At 30.5% G+C, this 23,162-nt stretch overlaps 2 protein-coding genes and 1 long non-coding RNA gene across 6 annotated transcripts; all 3 read left to right on the top strand.

Annotated features, from left to right (window-relative positions):
- The first annotated feature begins 59 nt into the window (after positions 1–59).
- Positions 60–2,490, top strand: LOC131647693 (uncharacterized). 2 transcript variants are annotated; one of them, XR_009297905.1, is made up of 3 exons: positions 60–365; positions 1,390–1,580; positions 2,235–2,490. It is a non-coding gene; the product is annotated as an uncharacterized LOC131647693 (long non-coding RNA). The 2 variants fall into 2 exon arrangements; XR_009297906.1 differs by having other exon boundaries at positions 1,390–1,871.
- A 1,272-nt stretch (positions 2,491–3,762) lies between these two features.
- On the top strand, positions 3,763–4,563 carry LOC131647692 (kunitz trypsin inhibitor 5-like). Its single transcript, XM_058917555.1, has one exon. The coding sequence runs from the start codon at positions 3,805–3,807 to the stop codon at positions 4,444–4,446; it is 642 nt and encodes a 213-aa protein (XP_058773538.1). The 5' UTR covers positions 3,763–3,804; the 3' UTR covers positions 4,447–4,563.
- A 16,424-nt stretch (positions 4,564–20,987) lies between these two features.
- On the top strand, positions 20,988–22,328 carry LOC131653304 (large ribosomal subunit protein mL54-like). Of its 3 annotated transcripts, none has more exons than XM_058923410.1 (2): positions 20,988–21,107; positions 21,535–22,328. In XM_058923410.1, exon 2 carries the CDS (start codon positions 21,544–21,546, stop codon positions 21,937–21,939), a length of 396 nt encoding a protein of 131 aa, XP_058779393.1. In that variant the 5' UTR covers positions 20,988–21,107; positions 21,535–21,543; the 3' UTR covers positions 21,940–22,328. The 3 variants fall into 3 exon arrangements, with proteins under 3 accessions (XP_058779393.1, XP_058779391.1, XP_058779392.1); XM_058923408.1 differs by having other exon boundaries at positions 20,998–21,156; XM_058923409.1 differs by having other exon boundaries at positions 21,002–21,156; positions 21,538–22,328.
- The last annotated feature ends 834 nt before the right edge of the window (positions 22,329–23,162 follow it).

Genomic DNA, 23,162 nt, shown 5'->3' with positions numbered 1-23,162 from the left:
CATGTTTCAGAATTAAGAGTTATCTTTTCATTAATGTACTAACCTATTCTATTCCTTTAGGCCGTCCAACTACATCGGCCGCAGCTCCACCAAAGGGTCTTGGTATGAAGCTTGGTAAATCTCAAAAGACAAATTAGTTTTTGGAATCATTGAAAGTAGAAGGTGAGGTCATTCTTGAAGATGTTCAGCCAAGGCTTAGCCAATCTCGGACAACTGCCCCACCACTTATCGATGTTGTTACTTTAACTGTTGAGGAGAAATTAAATGTGACTCTGAAACGAGATGGAGGAGTTGGTAGTTTTGATGTTCAAGACACATTGTCCCTGCAAATCCTTAACCAAGAATATGGACATATTCAACTTCAGGTATTGTATACTTACTATCTTTCTAAAGCTTTATGTCCCGTGGTTGCTGATTTGCATAACGAGAAATTTATTCTTAATAACAAAATGAGTTATTGACATGAAAAAGTTATAGCTGTTTCATTTAATCTCATCATTTGATAAAATAGTTTATGTGAAACAAAATTCTTTTCCCACCTTAGTTGTTATCTATAATGTATATATACTTTTCTCACAGTTTATGTGAGGTTTAGTTTTCACCGATATGTTAAACAACAATTATTTCTATTTCTTATTGTTAATGTTTAACAGTCAGTTTGTATGCAAATTGACATGTTAAAATAGGTCGATTATAAAGTTTTAGTTAGATATTTCAGGCATAGATGTTAAGCTCAATATGAGCTGCTTTTTGTATACTTTAGCTACTCAATCAATCTTCTCACACACATGATTGGGCTGGTATATATTTTCAATAGAGAAATGCTTATCTTTAATTCAAGAATAAAAGAATAACAACATTCAGTTGTTGGACTGGAGAAGCTTTAGAGATTTTCCTCCTTCTGACAATTCAAGAGTCCCGAGTACTCTCCCTTTCACTTTCAGTTAGTTACCAATCATGGCTCCCTACATCTGACAATTCTGGAGAAGCCCAGAGATTTCAGTTAGTTACCTTCTGACAATCATGTAGTTGGGTCAATCCAAAAACTAGAATGTGTCTGATTTAGATAAAGTTACTGATAGGCCTGATTTGGATAAGTAGTATTTAGTTGGTACATCTTCAATGCCCGAATCAAGCAAAGAACCACACATGATCGACCACCCCGGTGCATTTGTCAATGAACATGGATCAAAGGTATAGAGTTTAACTGTAGGCAACAATAGCCTTTGGGTTTGTTAAATATTTTGTTTCTTATGCTTGTGTTTCAAGACTTACAGGTTTGTTAAATCTGATTTGATTCAATGAGCTATGTAAATATCATTTTTTTAGACTACATATGCTAAGTCATGTTTCTATTTGCTCATGTAATTTTTTTTTGAATAATGATAGTTGTTCTAGCAAAATCTTTGTGTTGGTGTACTTAAAAGGTATTGGATATTAAAGGATATTCACCAAGTCTTGTATGGGACTTTAAAGAAGACAAGAGGCATTGTGGTGATAGTCCTAACTCATCAGCAGCATCAAAGGCATTTCCTTTTCAGTTTGGATCGATTGTTCCTGGCTTTATAAATGAAGTGGTTGTAAGTTCTGCTATATTATTGTTAAATGTTTGGTTTATATGTTTTCAATTGAATTTTAGGGTGAATAACTGATCATGTTATTATAATATGCATATGCCTATACCAATTGGGAATGTTCCACAAGTGCAACAACCGATTTTTGTTCCTGGTCTTCAGCCTTATCCAATGCACCTTCACTGTATCATGCATTCAAGCCATAACTTAAGTTTCTTATATTCGTACAATATATGTTGCTTTTCTTGGAATGTACACATGATGGTTGTTTTTCCTCGCCGTATTTGGTCTTACATTGTAAGTAATTGATCTTCGGTGAGCCAACTGTTTAGTAGTGTCTGCTTATGCCACCACAGCTTATGTATTTTTGCATCTAGCAAGTGATTTATATGTCTGCTTCTGTCATACCAATTCAAAGTGAGTCATAATAAAATACTACCATGTCATGGAACATAAACTTAATAAGTACAAGGAAGTAGTTCAAACAAATAATATACTCAAACTGCTCAATTTCTTGTCCCTGTTATACAACTTTATAGGTTAAATGTTAGTTTCTTTTTTGACAACTCAATTTCTCTTTGACAATATTCTCGATGCATGCTTAATTCAGATAAGTGGTTGTAATTGTGTGCTTACTGTTTGACCTTTTATGCTTGACAGTATTCAAGATTACATGTTCGATGAAAGTGTTTGCCTACAACTTTGGGCCAAGTGGTTCAAGCATTTAATTGTTGAAGATTGTGTTGTTGCTGAAGAAGATATCTATGCATAGATTGAAGACTATTATTATCAAATTATATTATATTTCATGTTGTTTAGGTAACATGAATGTTCTAAACTTCACCCATACATGGAATGAGTTTTGTTGCCATTGAATTGTAAGCATAAAGTTTCCTGCCATGTTTTTCCTGATTTAGATATCTATCTCTAATTGAATTTTAAATTTCTAATAATTCAAGCTCAAACTTATTATATGACACATAATATAAAAAATGATGTGAAAATTAATAAGTGTACATTTAATTTATATTTAAAATAAATTAAAAGTAATTTTAAAGGTGTGTAGTTTATTTTAATGTGTCTGATTAAATTTTAAAATAGATTTGACTAAATCTCTAAAAAGAGAATTTTAAATTAAAACTTATATACGGAAACACGTTTTATATACGAAAAATATTATTTATTCAAGAATAGTATACGGAAAAAAAATTTATTGATCTAAATATTTTTATATATGAAAATTTACTATTGATCAAAATATTTTGGTAAATGATACCTAAACAAAAATAATATTATACGGGAAAAAAATTATTATTGATCTAAATATTTTTTATTTAAAAATGGTATACGGTAAAAAAATATATTATTGATTTAGATATTTTTATATACGAAAAAATCTATTCTTGATCTAAAAATATATTTTTAATCTTCTATTTAAAATAAATATATTATGTAAACAAATACGCGTAACAGACCAGAACTCGTGCGTATGCACGGGTTTGTTACTAGTTATGCTTAGAAGGATGTGAGGAAGAAGAAAATGCAAACCACTTGATTTGTCATTGTGAATGTTTTCTTGGATCACGAAGTATAATACCATGTCCCGCACTCTAATTTTGTGCCTCTGTAATATTTTATAAAGATGTGACGAATAGTTTTTATTTGATTTGGGTGATTTTCTACTGGTTCTTTGAAAGCAGAGAAATAATCATCTATTTAATAATTTGAAAAAATCGCAAAAGCACTTATTAGATAACTTGTTTTAAAATATTCTTGACTGGACCGTGGCCAACCCTATCCCATCTATGCTTATCCCCTCTTCCTAATAATGTCAACTGTATCCTTTTCTATCTCAAATCTCTACCAAGTCAATTCATGAGATTTTATATTTAGAGCTAGCTCCAAATTAAATGGAAAAGTCAGATTTGTCTACTTCTAATACTCCATTTTATGAAAATTGCACATTGTTTCCTACCAGACACATCTCAGTTTGAGGTTTGGCAGTACTAGTATCATTTTTTATTAATACTTTGAACACATTGAGACGCATCAACCATAGACTTTGAGGCAGTTCATAAATACAACAACTAACTATTGTTGACTAATTGTATTGTCAAAATCGTTTACCACACATCTAGAGTATTTTATAAATAAAAAATAATCATCTTTGTAGCAACTATAAATTGAAGCTCTACATTTCCCATCATATATCCAATTCATTACCAAAAAAATGAAGAGCAAAATGCTTGCATTTCTCTTTTTCTTTGCATTGTCCACACAACCACTACTTGGATCAACCCAAGCTTCAACCGATGAAGTCCTCGACACATCGGGGAAGAAGGTTCGAGTTGATGCCAATTACTACATCATTCCGGCTACCCCGTTTTTCATATGTGGCTTTGTTAGTTGTTTCAATATTAGTGGAGGCGTTGCCCTCGAAACAACCGGTGAATCTTGCCCTCTTGATGTAGTACTTGTGAAACAAAGTCTAGGGTTACCTTTGCGGTTCAAACCCGTAAAAAACAACCTAGGCGTTATTGGTGTTTCTACTGATCTCAACATTATGTTCTCTAATGAAACTTCTGACTCTAGATGTCCCCACGATTCGTTAGTATGGAAGATTGATCCTTTTCCTAGTGAAGAAACATTTGTGACCACAGGTGGTGTATTGGGCAACCCGGGTTCGCAAACAATTGGAAATTGGTTTAGGATTGAGAAGTACGAAGATGCTTATAGGTTGGTCTATTGTCCCAATGTGTGTCTTTATTGCAAGCATGTATGCAAAGATATTGGGAATTATGTGAATAAAACTGGGGAAATGCATTTGGCTCTCACTGATGTTCCCTTCAAAGTTAAGTTTCAGAAGGTTTGACAAAAATTAAGCTTTTCCAATGTAACAAGTTATAAGTATGTTTATAAGGATTATTGAGTTTGATTTTCCTTGTTAAGAATAAAAATATATATGAATGACAATAGTGTTAGCAATCTATACTTTTATCCATCTGTTGCAACTTCATTTCTACCTATAGTTATGAATTTAATTATTTGATTATGTCTCAAATTAGAGAATATAAAAGATATTTTAGGAGTTATAAATGTAGCTGCATTCTCATAATTCAATTCAAGCTCAAAATCGCTATATAAACTGAAAGATAATATTCTGTTCATTATATGCAAGCGTACTTTAATTTAGGTTTTTTCTTTACCTACCTCCCTATGAGATCATCCCCAGTGAAAAACCCACTTTACCCCTGCTTTGAAAATGCATTTTCGAAATATTTTTTTTCTAAATTTTTCCAGACTTCGGAAGTGCATTTCCGAAAAAATTTCAAAAAATTGAAATTTTGATTAATTCGGAGATGTATCTCCGAAAAAATAAAAAAAAATCTAAAAATCTCAAAAATTAATTTTAGGATATTAATTAATTCATATATCATAAATTTGATATAATTTATGAGTAATGAATAATAATAATTATATATTTTGATATAATTTATGAGTTATGAATAATAATTATTATATATTTCTATTCTGATTCATATTTTAAAATTTAAAATAATTTTAATTAAAAAAACTAAAATAATTTCACTTACAAATGAGTTATAATTTTTTATTTATATATTTATATATTTATAATAATTATTATGTATTTACAAAAAAAAATTAAAAAAATGAGTGTTTTAATTTATATATTTATATAATAGTTATAATAATTATAATTATTATATATTTATAAAAATTATCATATATTTATATAATAATTATTATATATTAATTATAAACATATTTATATATTTATATAATAATTATAAAAATTAAAAAAATGAGTGTTTTAATTTATAATAATTATCATATATTTATATATTTATATATTAATTATTATATATTTATATACTATATATTTATATATTATATATTTATATATTTCACTTACAAAATTAATAATAATTATTATATATTTATATATTTCTATTCTGATTCATAATTAAAAATGAGTTATAATTTTTTATTTAGTTTAAAAAAATTAAAAAAAAGATTTTGTCTTAATTTTATTTAATGAATAAATTTTATATCAAAATGTTTTTGATTTATATAAGTTAAAAATAATTTTGAACTTTAAAATTGTTTAGGAAATTTTGATTCACCTTGATTTTATACCTATTAATTGTATTGATTCACCTTGATTTTAATTTTTTAATAATTATTGAATTCTTTCGGAAGTGTATATCCGAAACATTCCAAGACCAATTTGGTCTTGGAATATTTCGGATATGCATCTCCGAAGACACCCCCTCCCAAAAAAAAGGTGTTTTCGGAAATGCATCTCCAAAAACCCAAAAAAGGGGTGTTTTCGGAAATGCATCTCCGAAAACACATTTTTTTCGTGTTTTCGGAAGTGCATTTCCGAAATAAGACAAATTTTGAAAAAAAAAAACGTTTCGGAAATGCATTTCCGAAGTGAGGGTATTTTGGATTTTTTACCTGAGGTGACCAAGAAAAGAGGGAGATAGGAAAAGAAATTTCCTTAATTTAAACATTGCAGTTGTTCTTCAAAATTAATTTCTATAAACATTTTGTATAAGTTCCTTATAAATGTTACTTTAACAAATATAAAAATCTAAAAATAAGTGTTAGTTTTAGTATTTTAATAAATAATTAATTGTTTTATTACGAATACAACAATAAATAAAAAAAGTGTACAACAAAAAATTAAGAGAATAGAACAAAGATACACCAAAAAAACTAAACATCAAGATGAATTTCACAAAAAACACCTAAGTATTTCGGCTAGATCTTAGACTTTTAGAACTACCCATCAATAGATCAGAGATCCCTGGGAGAGAACCAAGAACCACAATCATTATCAACCTCATAATCAATCCAGACACTCAATTCGTTATAGGTTAAGGTAGATGATAGGGTTTTAAAGTTAGTCAGAGAAAGAACATGAGTCCCCCTCTATTTTATCAAGAAACTATTCTCAAACAAACAAAAAATACTCTTCTCTTCCACATCTTTCACAGTTGTTGGAACACCGTTAAAGATTTCATCATTAAGAACCCTCAAAATAGATGAGACAACTTGTCAAACCATAGCAAAATCACCCATAGATTTATCCATAAAACCTAAAGATAGGCAAAATTTAAACATATGTCTATGATCACTAGGAATATCCACATGCCACCTAAAGAGAGAAGATTATCAACTAGAGGTAACTCACGAAGAAATAATGGTCTCATCCGCCTGAGATCCCTACCAAGAATCCCATTCTTCATCTAGCAAATCTCTCCCACCAACCCATCTAATTGGATAAATTTTAAAAATAGACCAAGAAATTGGATCATAAGAGGAATAACTCCCACCCAAGGATCTTACCAAAAAAAAGTCTAGAGGTCTGACCCCACTTTCTTAAGGATACCATCAGAAAACCAATTAAAATGGTCATCCTTTTTTGACCTAAGAAGATATACACACCTCCACCTAGAAGAGATAGATTGAAACTCAGAGTTTCTCCTCCAACCCCAAGGGAAGGAAACAATTGAGATATCATATCTACCTACAAGGATATCATACTAGAGACTTGAAGCACATGAAACCAATCTTCATCTCCAATTAGCCAACAGGGCTAGATGAACTATCTAAAGGTCCCTAACTTCTCACCCTCTTTTTCTTTTAGGTATATAGACAGTATACCACTTGACACAATAAATTTTAGATTATCCCTTCACTACACCCCAAAGGAATTTTGTTTGAATCTTAACAAGGTTCTTTCAAATCGTCACCGGCATATTCAAGAAGGACAAAAATAATGTAGAGATAGAATTAAGAAGAACCACTTAGCCACCCAAACGAAAATATATGTGCTTCTATAAGTGGAGCCTCTTGGTCAACAACCTAACTAAAGGATTCTAGGTGGATTCAAGCCTAGGATTAGCCCTCACTGGTAGTCCTATGTACTTTAAACAAGATAGACTCAATCTTGTAATGAAGGAAATCACACATCGAGGCCAAAAAGAGAGGATCCACATCAACCCATATAATACTACTTGAAAATTCTAGTAACTCACGCTGGATGTCTTGCTGGATGTTATGACATCCACAATTACACAACACAAAACGTTAAAACAGAAACGCATAAAAACAATAAAGAACACACATAATTGCTTACCCAGTTTGGTTCAAGCAACCTACTCTGGGGGCTACCAAGCCAGGGAGGGAATCCAATATAAGCATAATTAATTCGGAGTTAAACTCCCCTGTTTACAACTCCTCACTTAAAACCTACCCAATGTAATTCCAATCTATTCCTATACCTGAGTATCTCCACTCACTCCCCCTCAATCACAGCAGTGATTACAAATAAACATTAAACAAATTCAGAGAGAAGACACACTTCAAAAACACACATTGATCTGCTTAAAAGCTTCAATCAAGAGACACACACTCGTGCTTAAAAGCTTAGAGTGACAATTAACAAACACAACCTATTCCAATGCAATCATCAAGAGACAATTGCTTGGAGTACAAGAGACAGCTACAAAACTATGGTTCTTCACAATTAACACTTTACTCTCTCTGCGTTCCAAATTAGGATTGCAGTCTTCTTATATGCAGCTCTTGGGCCTTGGGATTTTTTAGAAACAAATTAGGGTTAACCAAGTTAACCTAATTTACACGCCATCTGGTTGATACAAAATGTGCTGTCAGCGAAATCTTCTGGACAAAATATTCAGCACACAATAAAAGGTTTCCTAAATTGTAGATTGAGAGAAATCAGGAAACACAATTAATAAAAATAACAGCTTCTGCTGTCAGACAAGGAGGTCATGACATTCACTAACAAAACCTGTATTAGCTTAACACATATGCAACCTGCATAGCACAATATAAAACATGTCATGACATCAGTCAAGACATTAAACACTCAGGTATGTTTTACCACAAATGCAGCCAACATGAAAAACATCTACACTATTCTTGAAGAAATTAATTTGAATACCTGAAGCTAACTAAAACCCTTAGGATAACCTTAACACTCCATAGAATCTCAACACTAAGGACTACTAAAAATAAGGTATCATCGGCATAGTGTATTTAGGAGACCATCAAATCATACATTCTCTTACTAAACCCAGAGTAATGGCGTAGATCAACAACCTAGGAAACTAAACCAGTAAGCCCATCAAACACAAGGAGAAAAAGGAAAGGAGTTTGACGATCCCATTGCTTCAAACCTTTTTGGATGCTTATCCTTTGAGTTGGCAACCACCATACCAGCAACACAAGATTCATAGAAAGCATACAAATGCTCATTAAACCCAGCTGATAAACATGTAATCTAGAAAGCTCTAACTGGATAAATAATACACTTTCTCAAAGCCTACCTTAAAAATAAGACAAGCTTTATTAGATATCTTAGCCAAACCTGTCACTTTATTAACAACCATCACTGCATCCACCAACATCCTTCCTTAAAGGAGTGTTGATTGATTAGAAGAAGTAATCTTCTTAATAATAAGCTAAAGCCTACCAGCCAATACTTTGTCCACTAACTTATATTAGGATCCGACCATAAAAATTGGCCTGAAATCACCTAGCTGAAAAGGAGACTTAACCTTATGGATAAAAGTCACAAAGATTGATGTAGAATTGTGGATCAATTTGTTGGCAGGTATGAAGATTATGATCGTAACATTGGTGACCTTCTTAGTATTTTGATGACAACAACGCTTATGCTTGTTAAAGTCGATGATAATATCTTTCCAACTCTTGGATGATGATGATTAACTTGAATATTTTCCTAACCTAATCAAATAGAAGATTCAAAGTTCTAGTGAAGTGCTTATATGATCGACATATTTGGCAAAGGAACTTGAAAGCTTCAGAATTGTGAAAGAGAATAAGTATAAAATATTTTTTGGTCGTGTCTAACTGAGTTATCATAGTCTTGGGAATATAAGAGAGTAAATCCTAAGATTATAAGGAAACACACACACCCAGACACACACCTAAAATACTCTTAAGTGCCCTCTTTACTTAACAAAATCAACTAAAAATGTTTTCAAGACCTACTTAGTTAATTAGGGGATTGTCAGCTTAATTAGGAGAAATTTTGGAATTATCTAATCAAATAGATTTATAGCATATCCGATTATATGAAGAAAATAAGAAAGAAAAATCTAAAGATTTATGCTATAATTATGGAAAGATCAATCACTACAAACCGGATTGTCTATTGCTTAAGAAAGATAAAGGAAAGGGTCAATATAAGAAGTCTAACAAGCCTAAAAGAGTATAAATTGCTTGCGAAAGTGATGGTGAATCCTCAAGTGAGGATATGTCAGGTGATAGTGATGAAACGAAAAATCTTTACCTCATGCCCCATCAAAAAAAAAAAAGAATAATGTAAGTCATTCTAAACATGAACCCATTGGTAAAAAGTCTTATTTTGATTTGCAAAATGATTTTGAAAATCTATATGGTGAAGTTAAAGATGCTTTTAAAAGGTTGGCTTAAAAAAAGAATAATTTAACACTTAGAAGCCAAGATTTTAGAAACAGAAAAATAAATGGAAGCTCTTAAGCAAATCATGTTAGAAGTTTCAAAAGTTAAAATTGAGGATGAGAAGCCTTCTTGGTTTGGTCATGAAACTTGTCACATTTGGCAAAAAGATATTAATACTGTAAAAGAAAAATTGAACAAGGCTTTAGAACCAAAAGTTACATTTGCTATTAATCCAACAAAGTTTAAAAGATCTTTAATAGTACGGTACAAAAAGTAGAGTTTTGTTGAAAATGAATCAAATAGAAAAAATCATTCTCATCATCATTTAACTTGTCGTTATTGTTGCAAGAAAGGTCATACCATTGCAAACTTTAAATTTAGGAGATTTCTTGTCCCTAAAGGTGTTTTTCAATAGTTTCCTAAGTGCAACATAGGTTCCACTTACTCTTAAGGACTCAATAAACATTGGATACTTATAGCTCTTGTTTGATATTTGTTGGAGCAGTACAGGGCAAACAACAAAAGATTTGGAAATAATTATCCGGGAATTATCGTGTCCACAGAGATTGGTTGAGAAAACTGCCGTTCGACTATCTCGCGTTCTATGTTTCATGATTTTGGGTGCGGAAAGGTAAATGCGGGAAAAGTAAATAAAAGCAGATAAACATTCTCAATAGTCTAAGAAAAAGAGTTATGGAATTGTATTTCGTTCTACCCGTCTAATACTTAAATCCGAAGATCTATCGCTCGACACTCACAATACGCATCAACATCACCGGGCATCAATCGAGATGCCACATTGGTGCCCATGTCTGCAACACCGACGAAAGCTCAACCACACTATTCACATCAACGATTTCTCCACCGACACAAACAACACGGAGGCATTAAACTCGATACCCACTACGATTGTTAGCCCTAAATCCATGTCTGCAATCCAGAAACTAAAAGTTATCATTCCTAATCAAGATATATGATGCCCATGTCTACAACACCATAAATCCAGAGCATTTAAGCAAAAAGATCAAGAACAACAACAATTATGATTTGTAAAGCAAATATATAAACGATCCCAAGATCCACAAATATACATACAATAAGAGTAGAAATATACATACAACACCCACCATTGGAATGAAACAAAGGGAAGAGAGAAGATGAACCGGAAAGATCTCACCGGTACAATGGAATCGAGACAGATCCATGATCAATCCACATGGTGTAGCATCCAATGGTGTTTCCTCAAGCTCTAAACTACCAAAAATGGATCAGAGCTCAACTAGTCAAGAAGAGATGATAAAAAACCTAAAAAATCTGATTTTACAACATAATACAAAAACTGAAGTCGCAGACCGCGCTAAGCACGCCTACCGCGCTAAGCGGGCTGTTTTTTATTGGTCTTAAACCGCCAGACCGCGCTAAGCGCCAAAAACCCGCGCTAAGCGCCAAACTTTCTGCCAAACGTGTCAAAAATTCTCCCAGACCGCGCTTAGCGCGGTCAAGCCCGCTTAGCCCGCTCAACAGAAAAATGAAATCTTATTTTGGCCATATCTTGAGAACCGTAACTCCGATTTGCGCCCGGTTCGAAGCGTTGGAAAGCTTATTCCATGCTCTATCTAACAATGAATAAATATCAATGAAATTGATGATTTTTCTCATATTTGTTTTGAGCGCTATCCGCCGATGAATTGGTAAAATCGCGTGCTCGCCGCCGTGTCTTCGACACTTTATTCCTCAAAGCTTCGAACACGCATAAATACCTACAAAAAGACAACAAAACTATCAAATGGTATATATTTACACGAAAACGTAACAAAACACAAACGATACAAATATACACAAAAACGGGGAATTATTCAAACGGTATTAACAAAAAGTATCGATAAGTGCCACTATTTACAAACACAAAATAACTACATTTTGGCACTTAACAACTCTCCCCAACTTGAATTTTTTTGTCCTCAAACAAGGCCAAACACTCAAATCACAAAAGTAAAAATCCAAAGAATCAAGAATCAACACGATTTGGAAAAACGAAACAATTCTACGGTTCAAACAAAAACGTACCAACAAAGTAAATACTTACCACAATCCTACAATGACAACATGAAACTAAAACGAATCCTAAGTACAAAAATCATACAAAACATTCTAAAACAAAACAAGCTCAATCACGAATCACGCCTAGCAACAATTCATCGGTAGATGAAAAACACCGAAAGGTGAGGACTTTGACACACACCCGACAAACTTGCAAACAATAGACAAAATTATGCGTTCATCTAAAAGTAGTATTGAAAATGCAACGACACGAATCACAAGGGCTTTCAAGGTTGTAATGTGGCTCGGTTAACAAACAAGTGATAATTCCTAAAGCTAATCGAAACAAAAATTTGCCTAAACCTAAGGGAGTAATTACTTCCACAAAGTTTCAAACATAATCAAACTTTCTTCTTCATCACATGTTTCACACCAAACACAATACTTATTAACACAATCTTATTCCAAACTCTTTTTGTTCTTTTCTTTTTCCAATTTTTTTACTTTTTCTTTCTTTTTCTTTTCTTTCTTTTTCACAATTTTTTTTCTTTTTTCTTTTCACAACCTCACACCAACCACAATATAAGTAAGCAAACATCCTCTCCCCAACTTGAATCCAACCACAATATACATTGAGTACTCCCTACTTTCTAAGGCAAGGTAAAAATTCAAACTATAAATCATAGTTGAGGGTTCAAGAAACAAAGAATCAACATCCACACACAATTGAAAACCAAACGCTCATAGACAAGCATTAAGCAAAAACAATATGGATATTGACAAAAAGGCTCAAAGGGGGTTATTAATGCTCACACACTCACAAGGTGAATTGATATTTAGCTATGGTAGTTGTGCTCAAAATCAAACAAGTGCCTTGATCACTTTCGTGCATTCACAAAATCAATACAGACGAAAGATTAAACATAATAGTATCCAGTTAAAACAAGAAATGTCGGTGACTCACATATATACACAATGGAAAGCCACCTCACATTTATGGTAAGAAGGGGAAACTAATGTGATTCAAGTCATGAGCAAGTTATGCAAAAAGAATGAATAATATGAAAATTGTACAAATGAAAAGTCTCCTAAACATGTTATGCTATAGAAAGCGATAAACGATTACCTTGTTGTGTACAAATTCTAACAATCATTACCGCACAATTGGCATGTTGAATCAATCAAAATTGAAGAATTACCAAATGCGACTTCAAGTAATCGAGCCAAAATTTGAGTCTAAACAACAACAAAAGAATTAAAATTATAACTATAAAATACATACTATAAAGCCTTGGTGTAAGTGGAAAAAAGGTGAGGCAAATGAATCATTAAAAAGAATTCATTAGCCAAAAGCTACAGACCGCGCTAAGCACGGTCTAGCGCGCTAAGCGCGCTACACCAGAAAGAGAAAAACTAGTGCAACAAAACAGAAATTCCAGAGTGCCTCCACTTAATACCTATACATCTCATTTACAGAAAACAGAAAAATAAAACCGTTGGGGTGCCTCCCAACAAGCGCTCGTTTTACGTCGTTAGCTCGACGCCTTTTATTTTTTCGCGAATTGTAAGAAACTTCCTCGCGGTACGCCAATGCTTTTGCCTCAAACGCCACCTTAAGAAAACGTCCTGCCCAAACACTTAACAAACGAATCAAAAGCAAAAGTTTATACAAGTATGTGTAAAAATACAAATTTACAACGGAATGGTGAAATTGACTAAACAAGTTGAAAAGTGAAGATATGTAATTTAAGAGCTAATCCGAGTTCAACTTGTTTAGTAAGTTCACCAAACAAAACGAAACAAGTATAACTATACAAGTATACGTCTATGCACAAAATATACGATATGGACATATTTACGAAACTTAAAACATGAAACCATCGCAATGCGATTAATCTCAAAACCAATCCCCGGCAACGGCGCCATTTTGTTGGAGCAGTAGAGGGCAAGCAACAAAAGATTTGGAAATAATTATCCGGGAATTATCGTGTCCACAGAGATTGGTTGAGAAAACTGCCGTTCGACTATCTCGCGTTCTATGTTTCATGATTTTGGGTGCGGAAAGGTAAATGCGGGAAAAGTAAATAAAAGCAGATAAACATTCTCAATAGTCTAAGAGAAAGAGTTATGGAATTGTATTTCGTTCTACCCGTCTAATACTTAAATCCGAAGATCTATCGCTCGACACTCACAATACGCATCAACATCACCGGGCATCAATCGAGATGCCACATTGGTGCCCATGTCTGCAACACCGACGAAAGCTCAACCACACTATTCACATCAACGATTTCTCCACCGACACAAACAACACGGAGGCATTAAACTCGATACCCACTATGATTGTTAGCCCTAAATCCATGTCTGCAATCCAGAAACTAAAAGTTATCATTCCTAATCAAGATATATGATGCCCATGTCTACAACACCATAAATCCAGAGCATTTAAGCAAAAAGATCAAGAACAACAACAATTATGATTTGTAAAGCAAATATATAAACGATCCCAAGATCCACAAATATACATACAATAAGAGTAGAAATATACATACAACACCCACCATTGGAATGAAACAAAGGGAAGAGAGAAGATGAACCGGAAAGATCTCACCGGTACAATGGAATCGAGACAGATCCATGATCAATCCACATGGTGTAGCATCCAATGGTGTTTCCTCAAGCTCTAAACTACCAAAAATGGATCAGAGCTCAACTAGTCAAGAAGAGATGATAAAAAACCTAAAAAATCTGATTTTACAACATAATACAAAAACTGAAGTCGCAGACCGCGCTAAGCACGCCTACCGCGCTAAGCGGGCTGTTTTTTATTGGTCTTAAACCGCCAGACCGCGCTAAGCGCCAAAAATCCGCGCTAAGCGCCAAACTTTCTGCCAAACGTGTCAAAAATGCTCCCAGACCGCGCTTAGCGCGGTCAAGCCCGCTTAGCCCGCTCAACAGAAAAATGAAATCTTATTTTGGCCATATCTTGAGAACCGTAACTCCGATTTGCGCCCGGTTCGAAGCGTTGGAAAGCTTATTCCATGCTCTATCTAACAATGAATAAATATCAATGAAATTGATGATTTTTCTCATATTTGTTTTGAGCGCTATCCGCCGATGAATTGGTAAAATCGCGTGCTCGCCGCCGTGTCTTCGACACTTTATTCCTCAGAGCTTCGAACACGCATAAATACCTACAAAAAGACAACAAAACTATCAAATGGTATATATTTACACGAAAACGTAACAAAACACAAAAGATACAAATATACACAAAAATGAGGAATTATTCAAACGGTATTAACAAAAAGTATCGATAAGTGCCACTATTTACAAACACAAAATAACTACATTTTGGCACTTAACAATATTGTAGGTTGAATATCTTGGCTCCATGGAGAGAATGTGGTTTCTTGATAGTGAATGCTCAAGGAATATGACGTGTGACATCTCCCCATTCATCGACTTTGTGGCAAAGAGTAAGGGATACGTGACCTATGGAGACAACAACAAGGGTGTTATACTTGGAAAAGGTGGTTTAGGCAATTCCTCTTCTACAACTATCAATGATGTTATGCTTGTTGAAGGTCTTAAACATAATCTACTTAGTAATAATCAACTATGCGACAAAGGATACGATATAAATTTCACAAATGATTGTTGCATGATTGAACATTATGAAAAGAAAGATTATTCGTGGAAGGGCTTAAGAGTAAACAATATCTATATGCTTAACTTAGATGATGTATTATTGACAACAGTGGTGGAGCCAAGATCCCAAACCAGGGGTGCAAGATATATATATATATATATATATATATATATATATATATATATATATATATATATATATATATATATATATATATATATATATATATATATATATATGTGTGTGTGTGTGTTTTTTTTTTTAAATTACATCATTTATTTAGTTAGTGTAAGTTAACAATTTACAACATAAGATATATGCATTGTATTAAATCTCTTACTTTAATGTATTCTATTTATATATAAAAAAATTATAATATTTTGTAAATTTATAGTTATGGTTTAGAGCTGTTTAAAAATAAAAATGAATTTCACAAACTTTAATTTTATAAATTTTTTGTAATGAATTTCATAAAAATAAAAATATCTTGTAAACTATATATATAATTTGCAAAATTACATTAATATCTTAATATATATCATGATAATCATTCTTAACAAAAATCCTAGTGTGTTATTTACTAAATTGACCATATATTAAAAATAAATAATAATAATAATAATAATAATAAATATATAATAATAATAATATATTTTGATATTACTATTAATAATAATATAATATAATATTCAAATTGACACTTTATTAATTATAAATAATTAATAATAACAACAACAATAATAAATAAATAATAACAACAATAATAATAATAGTAATAATAACAATAATAATAATAATAATAATAATAATATTAAAACTAAAAATAATATAATTTTATATCTATATTTTATATAATATAATATTTTATACAATTCAATATGTACATAAAAAATTCCTAAAAAAAATGCCTCTCAAGTAACATTTTACTACCTTTATAACTCCTATTATCATTGAATGTTACTATTTTTTATTTTAAAAATTAATAATAATAGTAATAATATAACATTTAGATATCACTATTAAAAATAAATATAATATATATAATCAATAATAATAATAAATATATAATAATAATAATATAATATTTTGACACTACTATTAATAATAATAATATAAATATTATATATATAATATAATATTTAATACAATTCAATATATAATTATTAATAATAATTATCAAATTGGCACTATATTAATAATAATAATAATAATAATAATAATAATAATAAATTTTATATTTACATTTTATATAATATAATATTTAATACAATTCAATATGTAAGTAAAAAATTCCAAATAAAAAATGTTAGAGAAATCTTTTATATAATAACTTACTAAGATTATAAAAACAATCTATATTAAAATCTTATTTCATGAAGAAACAATTCATTACAACAACATATCTTCTTTGAAATTAATTTAAATAATTTGTTTATATTATATAAAGAGAGACTCCAAAAACATATTAATATCATGTCATATTAATAATAATTATCAAATTGGCACTATATTAATAATAATAATAATAATAATAATAATAAAAATAATAAAATTTTATATTTACATTTTATATAATATAATATTTAATACAATTCAATATGTAAGTAAAAAGTTCCTAATAAAAAATGTCAGAGAAATCTTTTATATAATAACTTACTAAGATTATAAAAACAATCTCTATTAAAATCTTATTTCATGAAGAAACAATTCATTACAACAACATATCTTCTTTGAAATTAATTCAAATAATTTGTTTATATTATATAAAGAGAGACTCCAAAAACATATTAATATCATGTCATAAATAGTTTTTAACATGATTTTGCCATTTCAACTAAACCTTTTCTACATAGTATATACACACAATTTCTTTACCGTAGAAATCTATAACATAATTAGAATATTAAATTTTTTTTACTCTACATATTCATAACTATAACGGATCTATTTAATTGAATATTATATCTTTTTACTCTACATTTATCAGACGTTACGTTTGCAATTTTACATGTTTCCACTTTCACTGTTTTTTCTTTATATAAAGTATTCCATTCACTTCCCATTTATTATTATATATGAAATGAAATATGAAATGTCACTATAGTGAGGTATAAGGTGAATCCCAATATTCACAGTAAATTCAACCAAAAAATAAGACATAATTTGATTTATTTATATGATTTTTATTTTGATAGATGAGAAGACATCAAGACTCACTAGGATCATGCGGTATAAGGTAAATCTATTTACTTTTTTATTCAACCACTACACATATTTCTGTTCTATAATATTATAAATATTATTGTTCCAACTTATTTTCTGTATTTTTTTTTTACATTTTAGGTCAAGTTTGTTATTCTTTTCTTTTTATTATTTGTATGTGGATGAAGATCACGTTGAAACCACGAGGCATACATTCTAGGTCAAGTTTGTTATTCTTTTCTTTTTATAATTTGTATGTGGATGAAGATCATAATTTATATGTGGATGAAGATCACGTTAAACCACGAGGCAATGTTGTTGCGGAAGTTGTTATAAATATGTTAGACCATCTATAAAATTGTGATCCTATAGTGTTAGACATATTTCAAAGTATAAATGAAATATGTATGTGGATGAAGATCATAATTTGTATGTGGATGAAGATCACGCTGAAACCACGAGGCAATATTGTTGCGCAAGTTGTTATAAATATGTTAGACCATCTATAAAATTGTGATCCTATAGTGTTAGACATATTTCAAAGTATAAATGAGTTAAATTACTTTGTAAGTCATTTTTTATATGTTGTATGATTATTTTTTTATTTTTCTATTTTTTAATAATTATTTTATTTATTTTATAATGATAAAGTGTAACCCTTTTTCTTGCCATTTTCTTGAGCTAAAAACAGATAAAGGTAGAATAATTCTTAGATTTTAAATATTAATTAATTTTATTAAGTATTAATTTAATGAGTAATGTATTTCTTATATACAAAAATTTCACTCCTCCTTGATAACCAGTCAACAAGTTTATACACATGTCTTAGATAAAACTTATAACTTTATTTTTTTGTTGGACAATTCATTAAGTTTTTAAATATGCATTCAAACCAACTTCTTTATTGCTAATTCATTTACTTAGTAATTAAACCTATTATTAATTGTAGTATAATATTAAAATTTGAACGAAGCGTGAATTTAGTTATATTCTAATTCATCATTAGTTTGTTTCACATTCTTCTTCTATGTCTAGAATTCCAATCCATTTGTTAATAATCTATTTACATGTATGGTAAACTCTTACCTACACTCAAAATTATTTAATTTCATTGTTAACACAAATTTTAATGTATTTTTAAATTTTTAATTTTTAATTTTACATATTATTTTCATTATTCTGAAGATTAAAAGAACTCCAAGATGTCATCTTATATTTTATGTGTCGTAAATCATAATTGAATTTCTGCTAAATCATAAAAATATTTAATAATTTGACAATATACATAAAAAGAAGAATGATAAATATTTAAGACAAATTGAAAATAATATGAAATAATAGTGTTCAAGTATATTTCTAAATTTAATAATCTTATTATGCACATAAAAACTAAATGAATATAATATTTTACAAAATTTAATGTCACATTATTTTATATCAACATATTCCAAATAAATTTATATATTTATCATAATTATTTTAATTACTCCAAAAAGTTGAAAAAATCCCGCACGTCGCGCGGGCCAAAATCTAGTATATTGCAACATACTGGTGGTTAATGTTTAACTTCATTTTAAATTTACAATAATTTTAAAGCGAATCTCGACCCTGATATCAGAATACTAAAGCCTTATTACAACTTAAATACACTACTGACTTAACCCTTCAGAATACATACATACAATTTAAATCTAGTGGATTGGTTTTCTACAACATTCTCAATAACCTTACGACAACACAAACATTTCTCAGTCTTGATTTGAGAATATCCTACATGTGGATTCACACCATAGAACATAGAAACAGATGGATGAGAACACATTCTACAAATTATAAGGTATTATAAGAGTCCAGTGTAGCATAATTCATAATACACAATCAATATCAAAACATCAAACATTACACAGAGTTACACAATATTATGAAATATACTCATGAATGATTATGCAATGCACCTTATCCTCTACTCCATATGTATGTGGTACCACTCATTGAACTCATGATGTATTCTAGAAGTACATGCCAGCTACATTCCGTACCACAACACTATTTCTGAGTTCTATAGTTATAAGTACATGTGAGTTATGGTCTGAACTACAACACTATCGCTAAAATCAATAGTTTAGGAGTACATGAGAGTTACGTCTATACTACAAAATTCTTGCTAAACTCTAATATAGTAGTACATATGAACTACATCCATACTACAACACTCTCTCTAGACACAATAGTTTAGAAGTACATGCGAGCTATATCAATATTACAACAATCACTCCAGACGCAAACCTACTTTCACTCTAATATGATGAAAAACATGTAACAAAATAATTGTCTAACTATTTGATGAAAAACATGTCATCTAATATTTATATTGGTTAATTTCAACTATGCTAATTAATGTTTGACATTATATTTAATTAATCAAATATAATATTAACTTTAATTTATCATGTGCACTAATAATATAAAAATATTGTATACGATTAGTTAACCATAATCATTAAATTTTTATTAATATTTAATTTTTATTTTAATTATTTATAAAATATTATTTATAAATAAATATGATAAACTGGCCGTTATAAATTTTTAAATAATTTTTTAATAAAAATTATTGATTTATAAATATCAACAATTTATTTACTTTAATATATAAATATAAATAAATATTATTGTGAGAATTAAACACTACTATAATAAATTATATTACATTTATTTAATTAAACAAATACATATCACATTTCACATTCATTCTATCAATTTTTTTATACAGATTGCCCATAAGAAAATTTCTTCTAACCATTTTATTTCTTATAAAAATGCAACTAACATAAAGTAATAGAAATAGATTTTTCTTACAAAAATGCAACTAACATAAAAATAATAGAATTTAATTGGTATTCCTACATTATAAAAAGATTTTATTTTTTATTAAATTTTTATTTTATCTTATTTATTTATAAAATAATTTCTATGATTGTGATACACTGTGTGTGATCCATGTAAAAATTAATCTCAAAATTAAATTATGTGACAAATGATATCTAGAATAAATTGGAAATGGAAAAACCATAAGTTGGAGTCGCAGCACTCATATCAACGCTTCCAGAGTTCGTCGTCAGCCGCCACATACGGTGAGAAACTCCGTCCACCACGATTTCCGGCCATCCATTCACAATTTAGGTCAGAAATTCAAATTTCTCTATAAGCACACAATATTCATAGTTTTAATTATAATTTCGTCATAAGAAACCCGTGTGTGTTGGAGTCCCTAATGATTAGGTTTAAATAAACCCTAGATTTTACCATTACTTCAATTTTAGAAAAATTCTATATTTTTGTTCATCCTTAATTGTAGTAAAATTTTGAATCTATGTAGCACCGACAACTTTGAAAAATGATGCGTGTCAGGTGTCAGAAATACTTGTGATTAGTTTAATTTATTTATTTTGTTAAATTATTATCAGTGTCGTGTTTCTGGTGTCTATATTTCATAGATACTGAGTTGTTTTTCTATTTAGTTTATGTACTTTCCTGAACTGTTATAAACTTGTGTTTCAGAAGAAACTCATGGCAATGAACCATTTAAGGTCTGTGAGATGCATTCTCAGCACGAGAGAAGCAGTTGCGGTTGCATATCAACGAACTTATGCTACCGGTAAAGCAAAGAAAGGATCGAAAGGGGGTGCAGCTGCCGATGGACCCAAAGCGTCTTCTCTCAGCAAAGAAGTCAAGGCAAGTACTGTTGTAGGTGGTAACATTCTCAAGGAAGGAGCCGATCCAAAAATCCTGCCTGATTCTGAATACCCTGACTGGTTGTGGCATCTGCTTGATAAACGCCCTGCGCTAAGTGAGTTACGTAGGAAGGATATTGATACACTCCCGTATGAAGATCTTAAACGCTATGTTAAGCTTGATAATCGAGCTAGGATCAAGGAGAATAACTCTCTCAAGGCTAAGAATTAGTTCAATCAGAAAGAGAACTGGGGTGGGATGGTTTAAAGATCAAATGGTGTCAGAGGTATTTCTTTTCAAGTTTTTGTGGTTCTCAGTTTTGTGAGATTCCTTTGAGTTATTGATTACATTTGTGCAAATCTTTGAATGGAAACAAAATCAAATATTTGCTTCATTTAGGACTTGTGTTTTTCCCCCTACTACTATACAGTTTGTTTTTCCCTGGGATGTTTAGTAGATTAAAGCTGATTAACTTTAGTTGAATAAATGTAACATAAACATGTCATAATTTACTTTTTTGCCCTACTTTTTGAAGATTTGATTAGACCTGTATTTTCCTTTCCCACAGACTAAAGGTTTGTTGCTTACCAAATGGTAATCGTAATATTCAATTTCTTCCATTCAAGGATCAATTCGGTGAATATTTGGGTAAATTTATTTAATAGAATCGAGTGTCTTTTACAGGAACAACTTAATATGGAGAATGATCAATATAGGGTTTATATTTTTATTTTCATTTCTGGTAGAAATGCAATGAGGTTTTTTATGATTGGCATTGTTTAATCTTGCACCATATGATTCATGTTACCAATATGATATATTATAGTTTGAGAAACTGAATGTGAATTGAATCTTTTATTGATTCTTGTACATAAGCCCCAGCTTTGACATTTCATTTGAACTTTGTTGGTGGAAGCCACCATCCCTTGCCGCCCTGGCTTGTGGGCTAAAAGAGACTGGCTGTTTAAATAATCACTTTTTGGAGGTTCACTGAAAAATGCATTACTTTTTCCATTTACTGGCATTGATTTGTTGGAGTCTTCTGTTCTGGATTAGTCTTGTAGGGCACTAGGTCTTGTGAACTTTTAATTGCTTTTACTAAGATAGCAGTAGATATGCATATGGATGTATTATGTATAGGCTATAATCTAGTGATCCCTGACTACCTGTATCTTTCTTTAATTTTTCCCGAACTGAACTGTTGTGGACTCGTGATTCATTTAATGATTAGAGGATTAAGAAAATAAAGAAAAGAATTATTGAGATTATTGGTATTGTTCATTGTCCTTGTATCAACATATCCTTATGTTAGATGGTATAGTCTGTCTGTGTGGAGCATGCCCCCATATATATTTCTGATGGAGCGAGATTTGTAATGATTGGCATTGTTTTCACCATATCATTCATGTCACAAAAATGATATATTACTGTTAGAGAAACTGAATGTCAGTTAA

The sequence above is a fragment of the Vicia villosa genome, linkage group LG2 (genome assembly GCF_029867415.1).
Source record: "Vicia villosa cultivar HV-30 ecotype Madison, WI linkage group LG2, Vvil1.0, whole genome shotgun sequence".
Lineage (NCBI taxonomy): Eukaryota > Viridiplantae > Streptophyta > Magnoliopsida > Fabales > Fabaceae > Vicia > Vicia villosa.
This window is presented reverse-complemented; position numbering and strand designations above follow the sequence as displayed.

Excerpts from the sequence above, each read along its gene's own strand:
- LOC131647692 (XM_058917555.1), top strand. The coding sequence starts at position 3,805 with ATGAAGAGCAAAATGCTTGCATTTCTCTTTTTCTTTGCATTGTCCACA.
- LOC131653304 (XM_058923410.1), top strand. The coding sequence starts at position 21,544 with ATGGCAATGAACCATTTAAGGTCTGTGAGATGCATTCTCAGCACGAGA.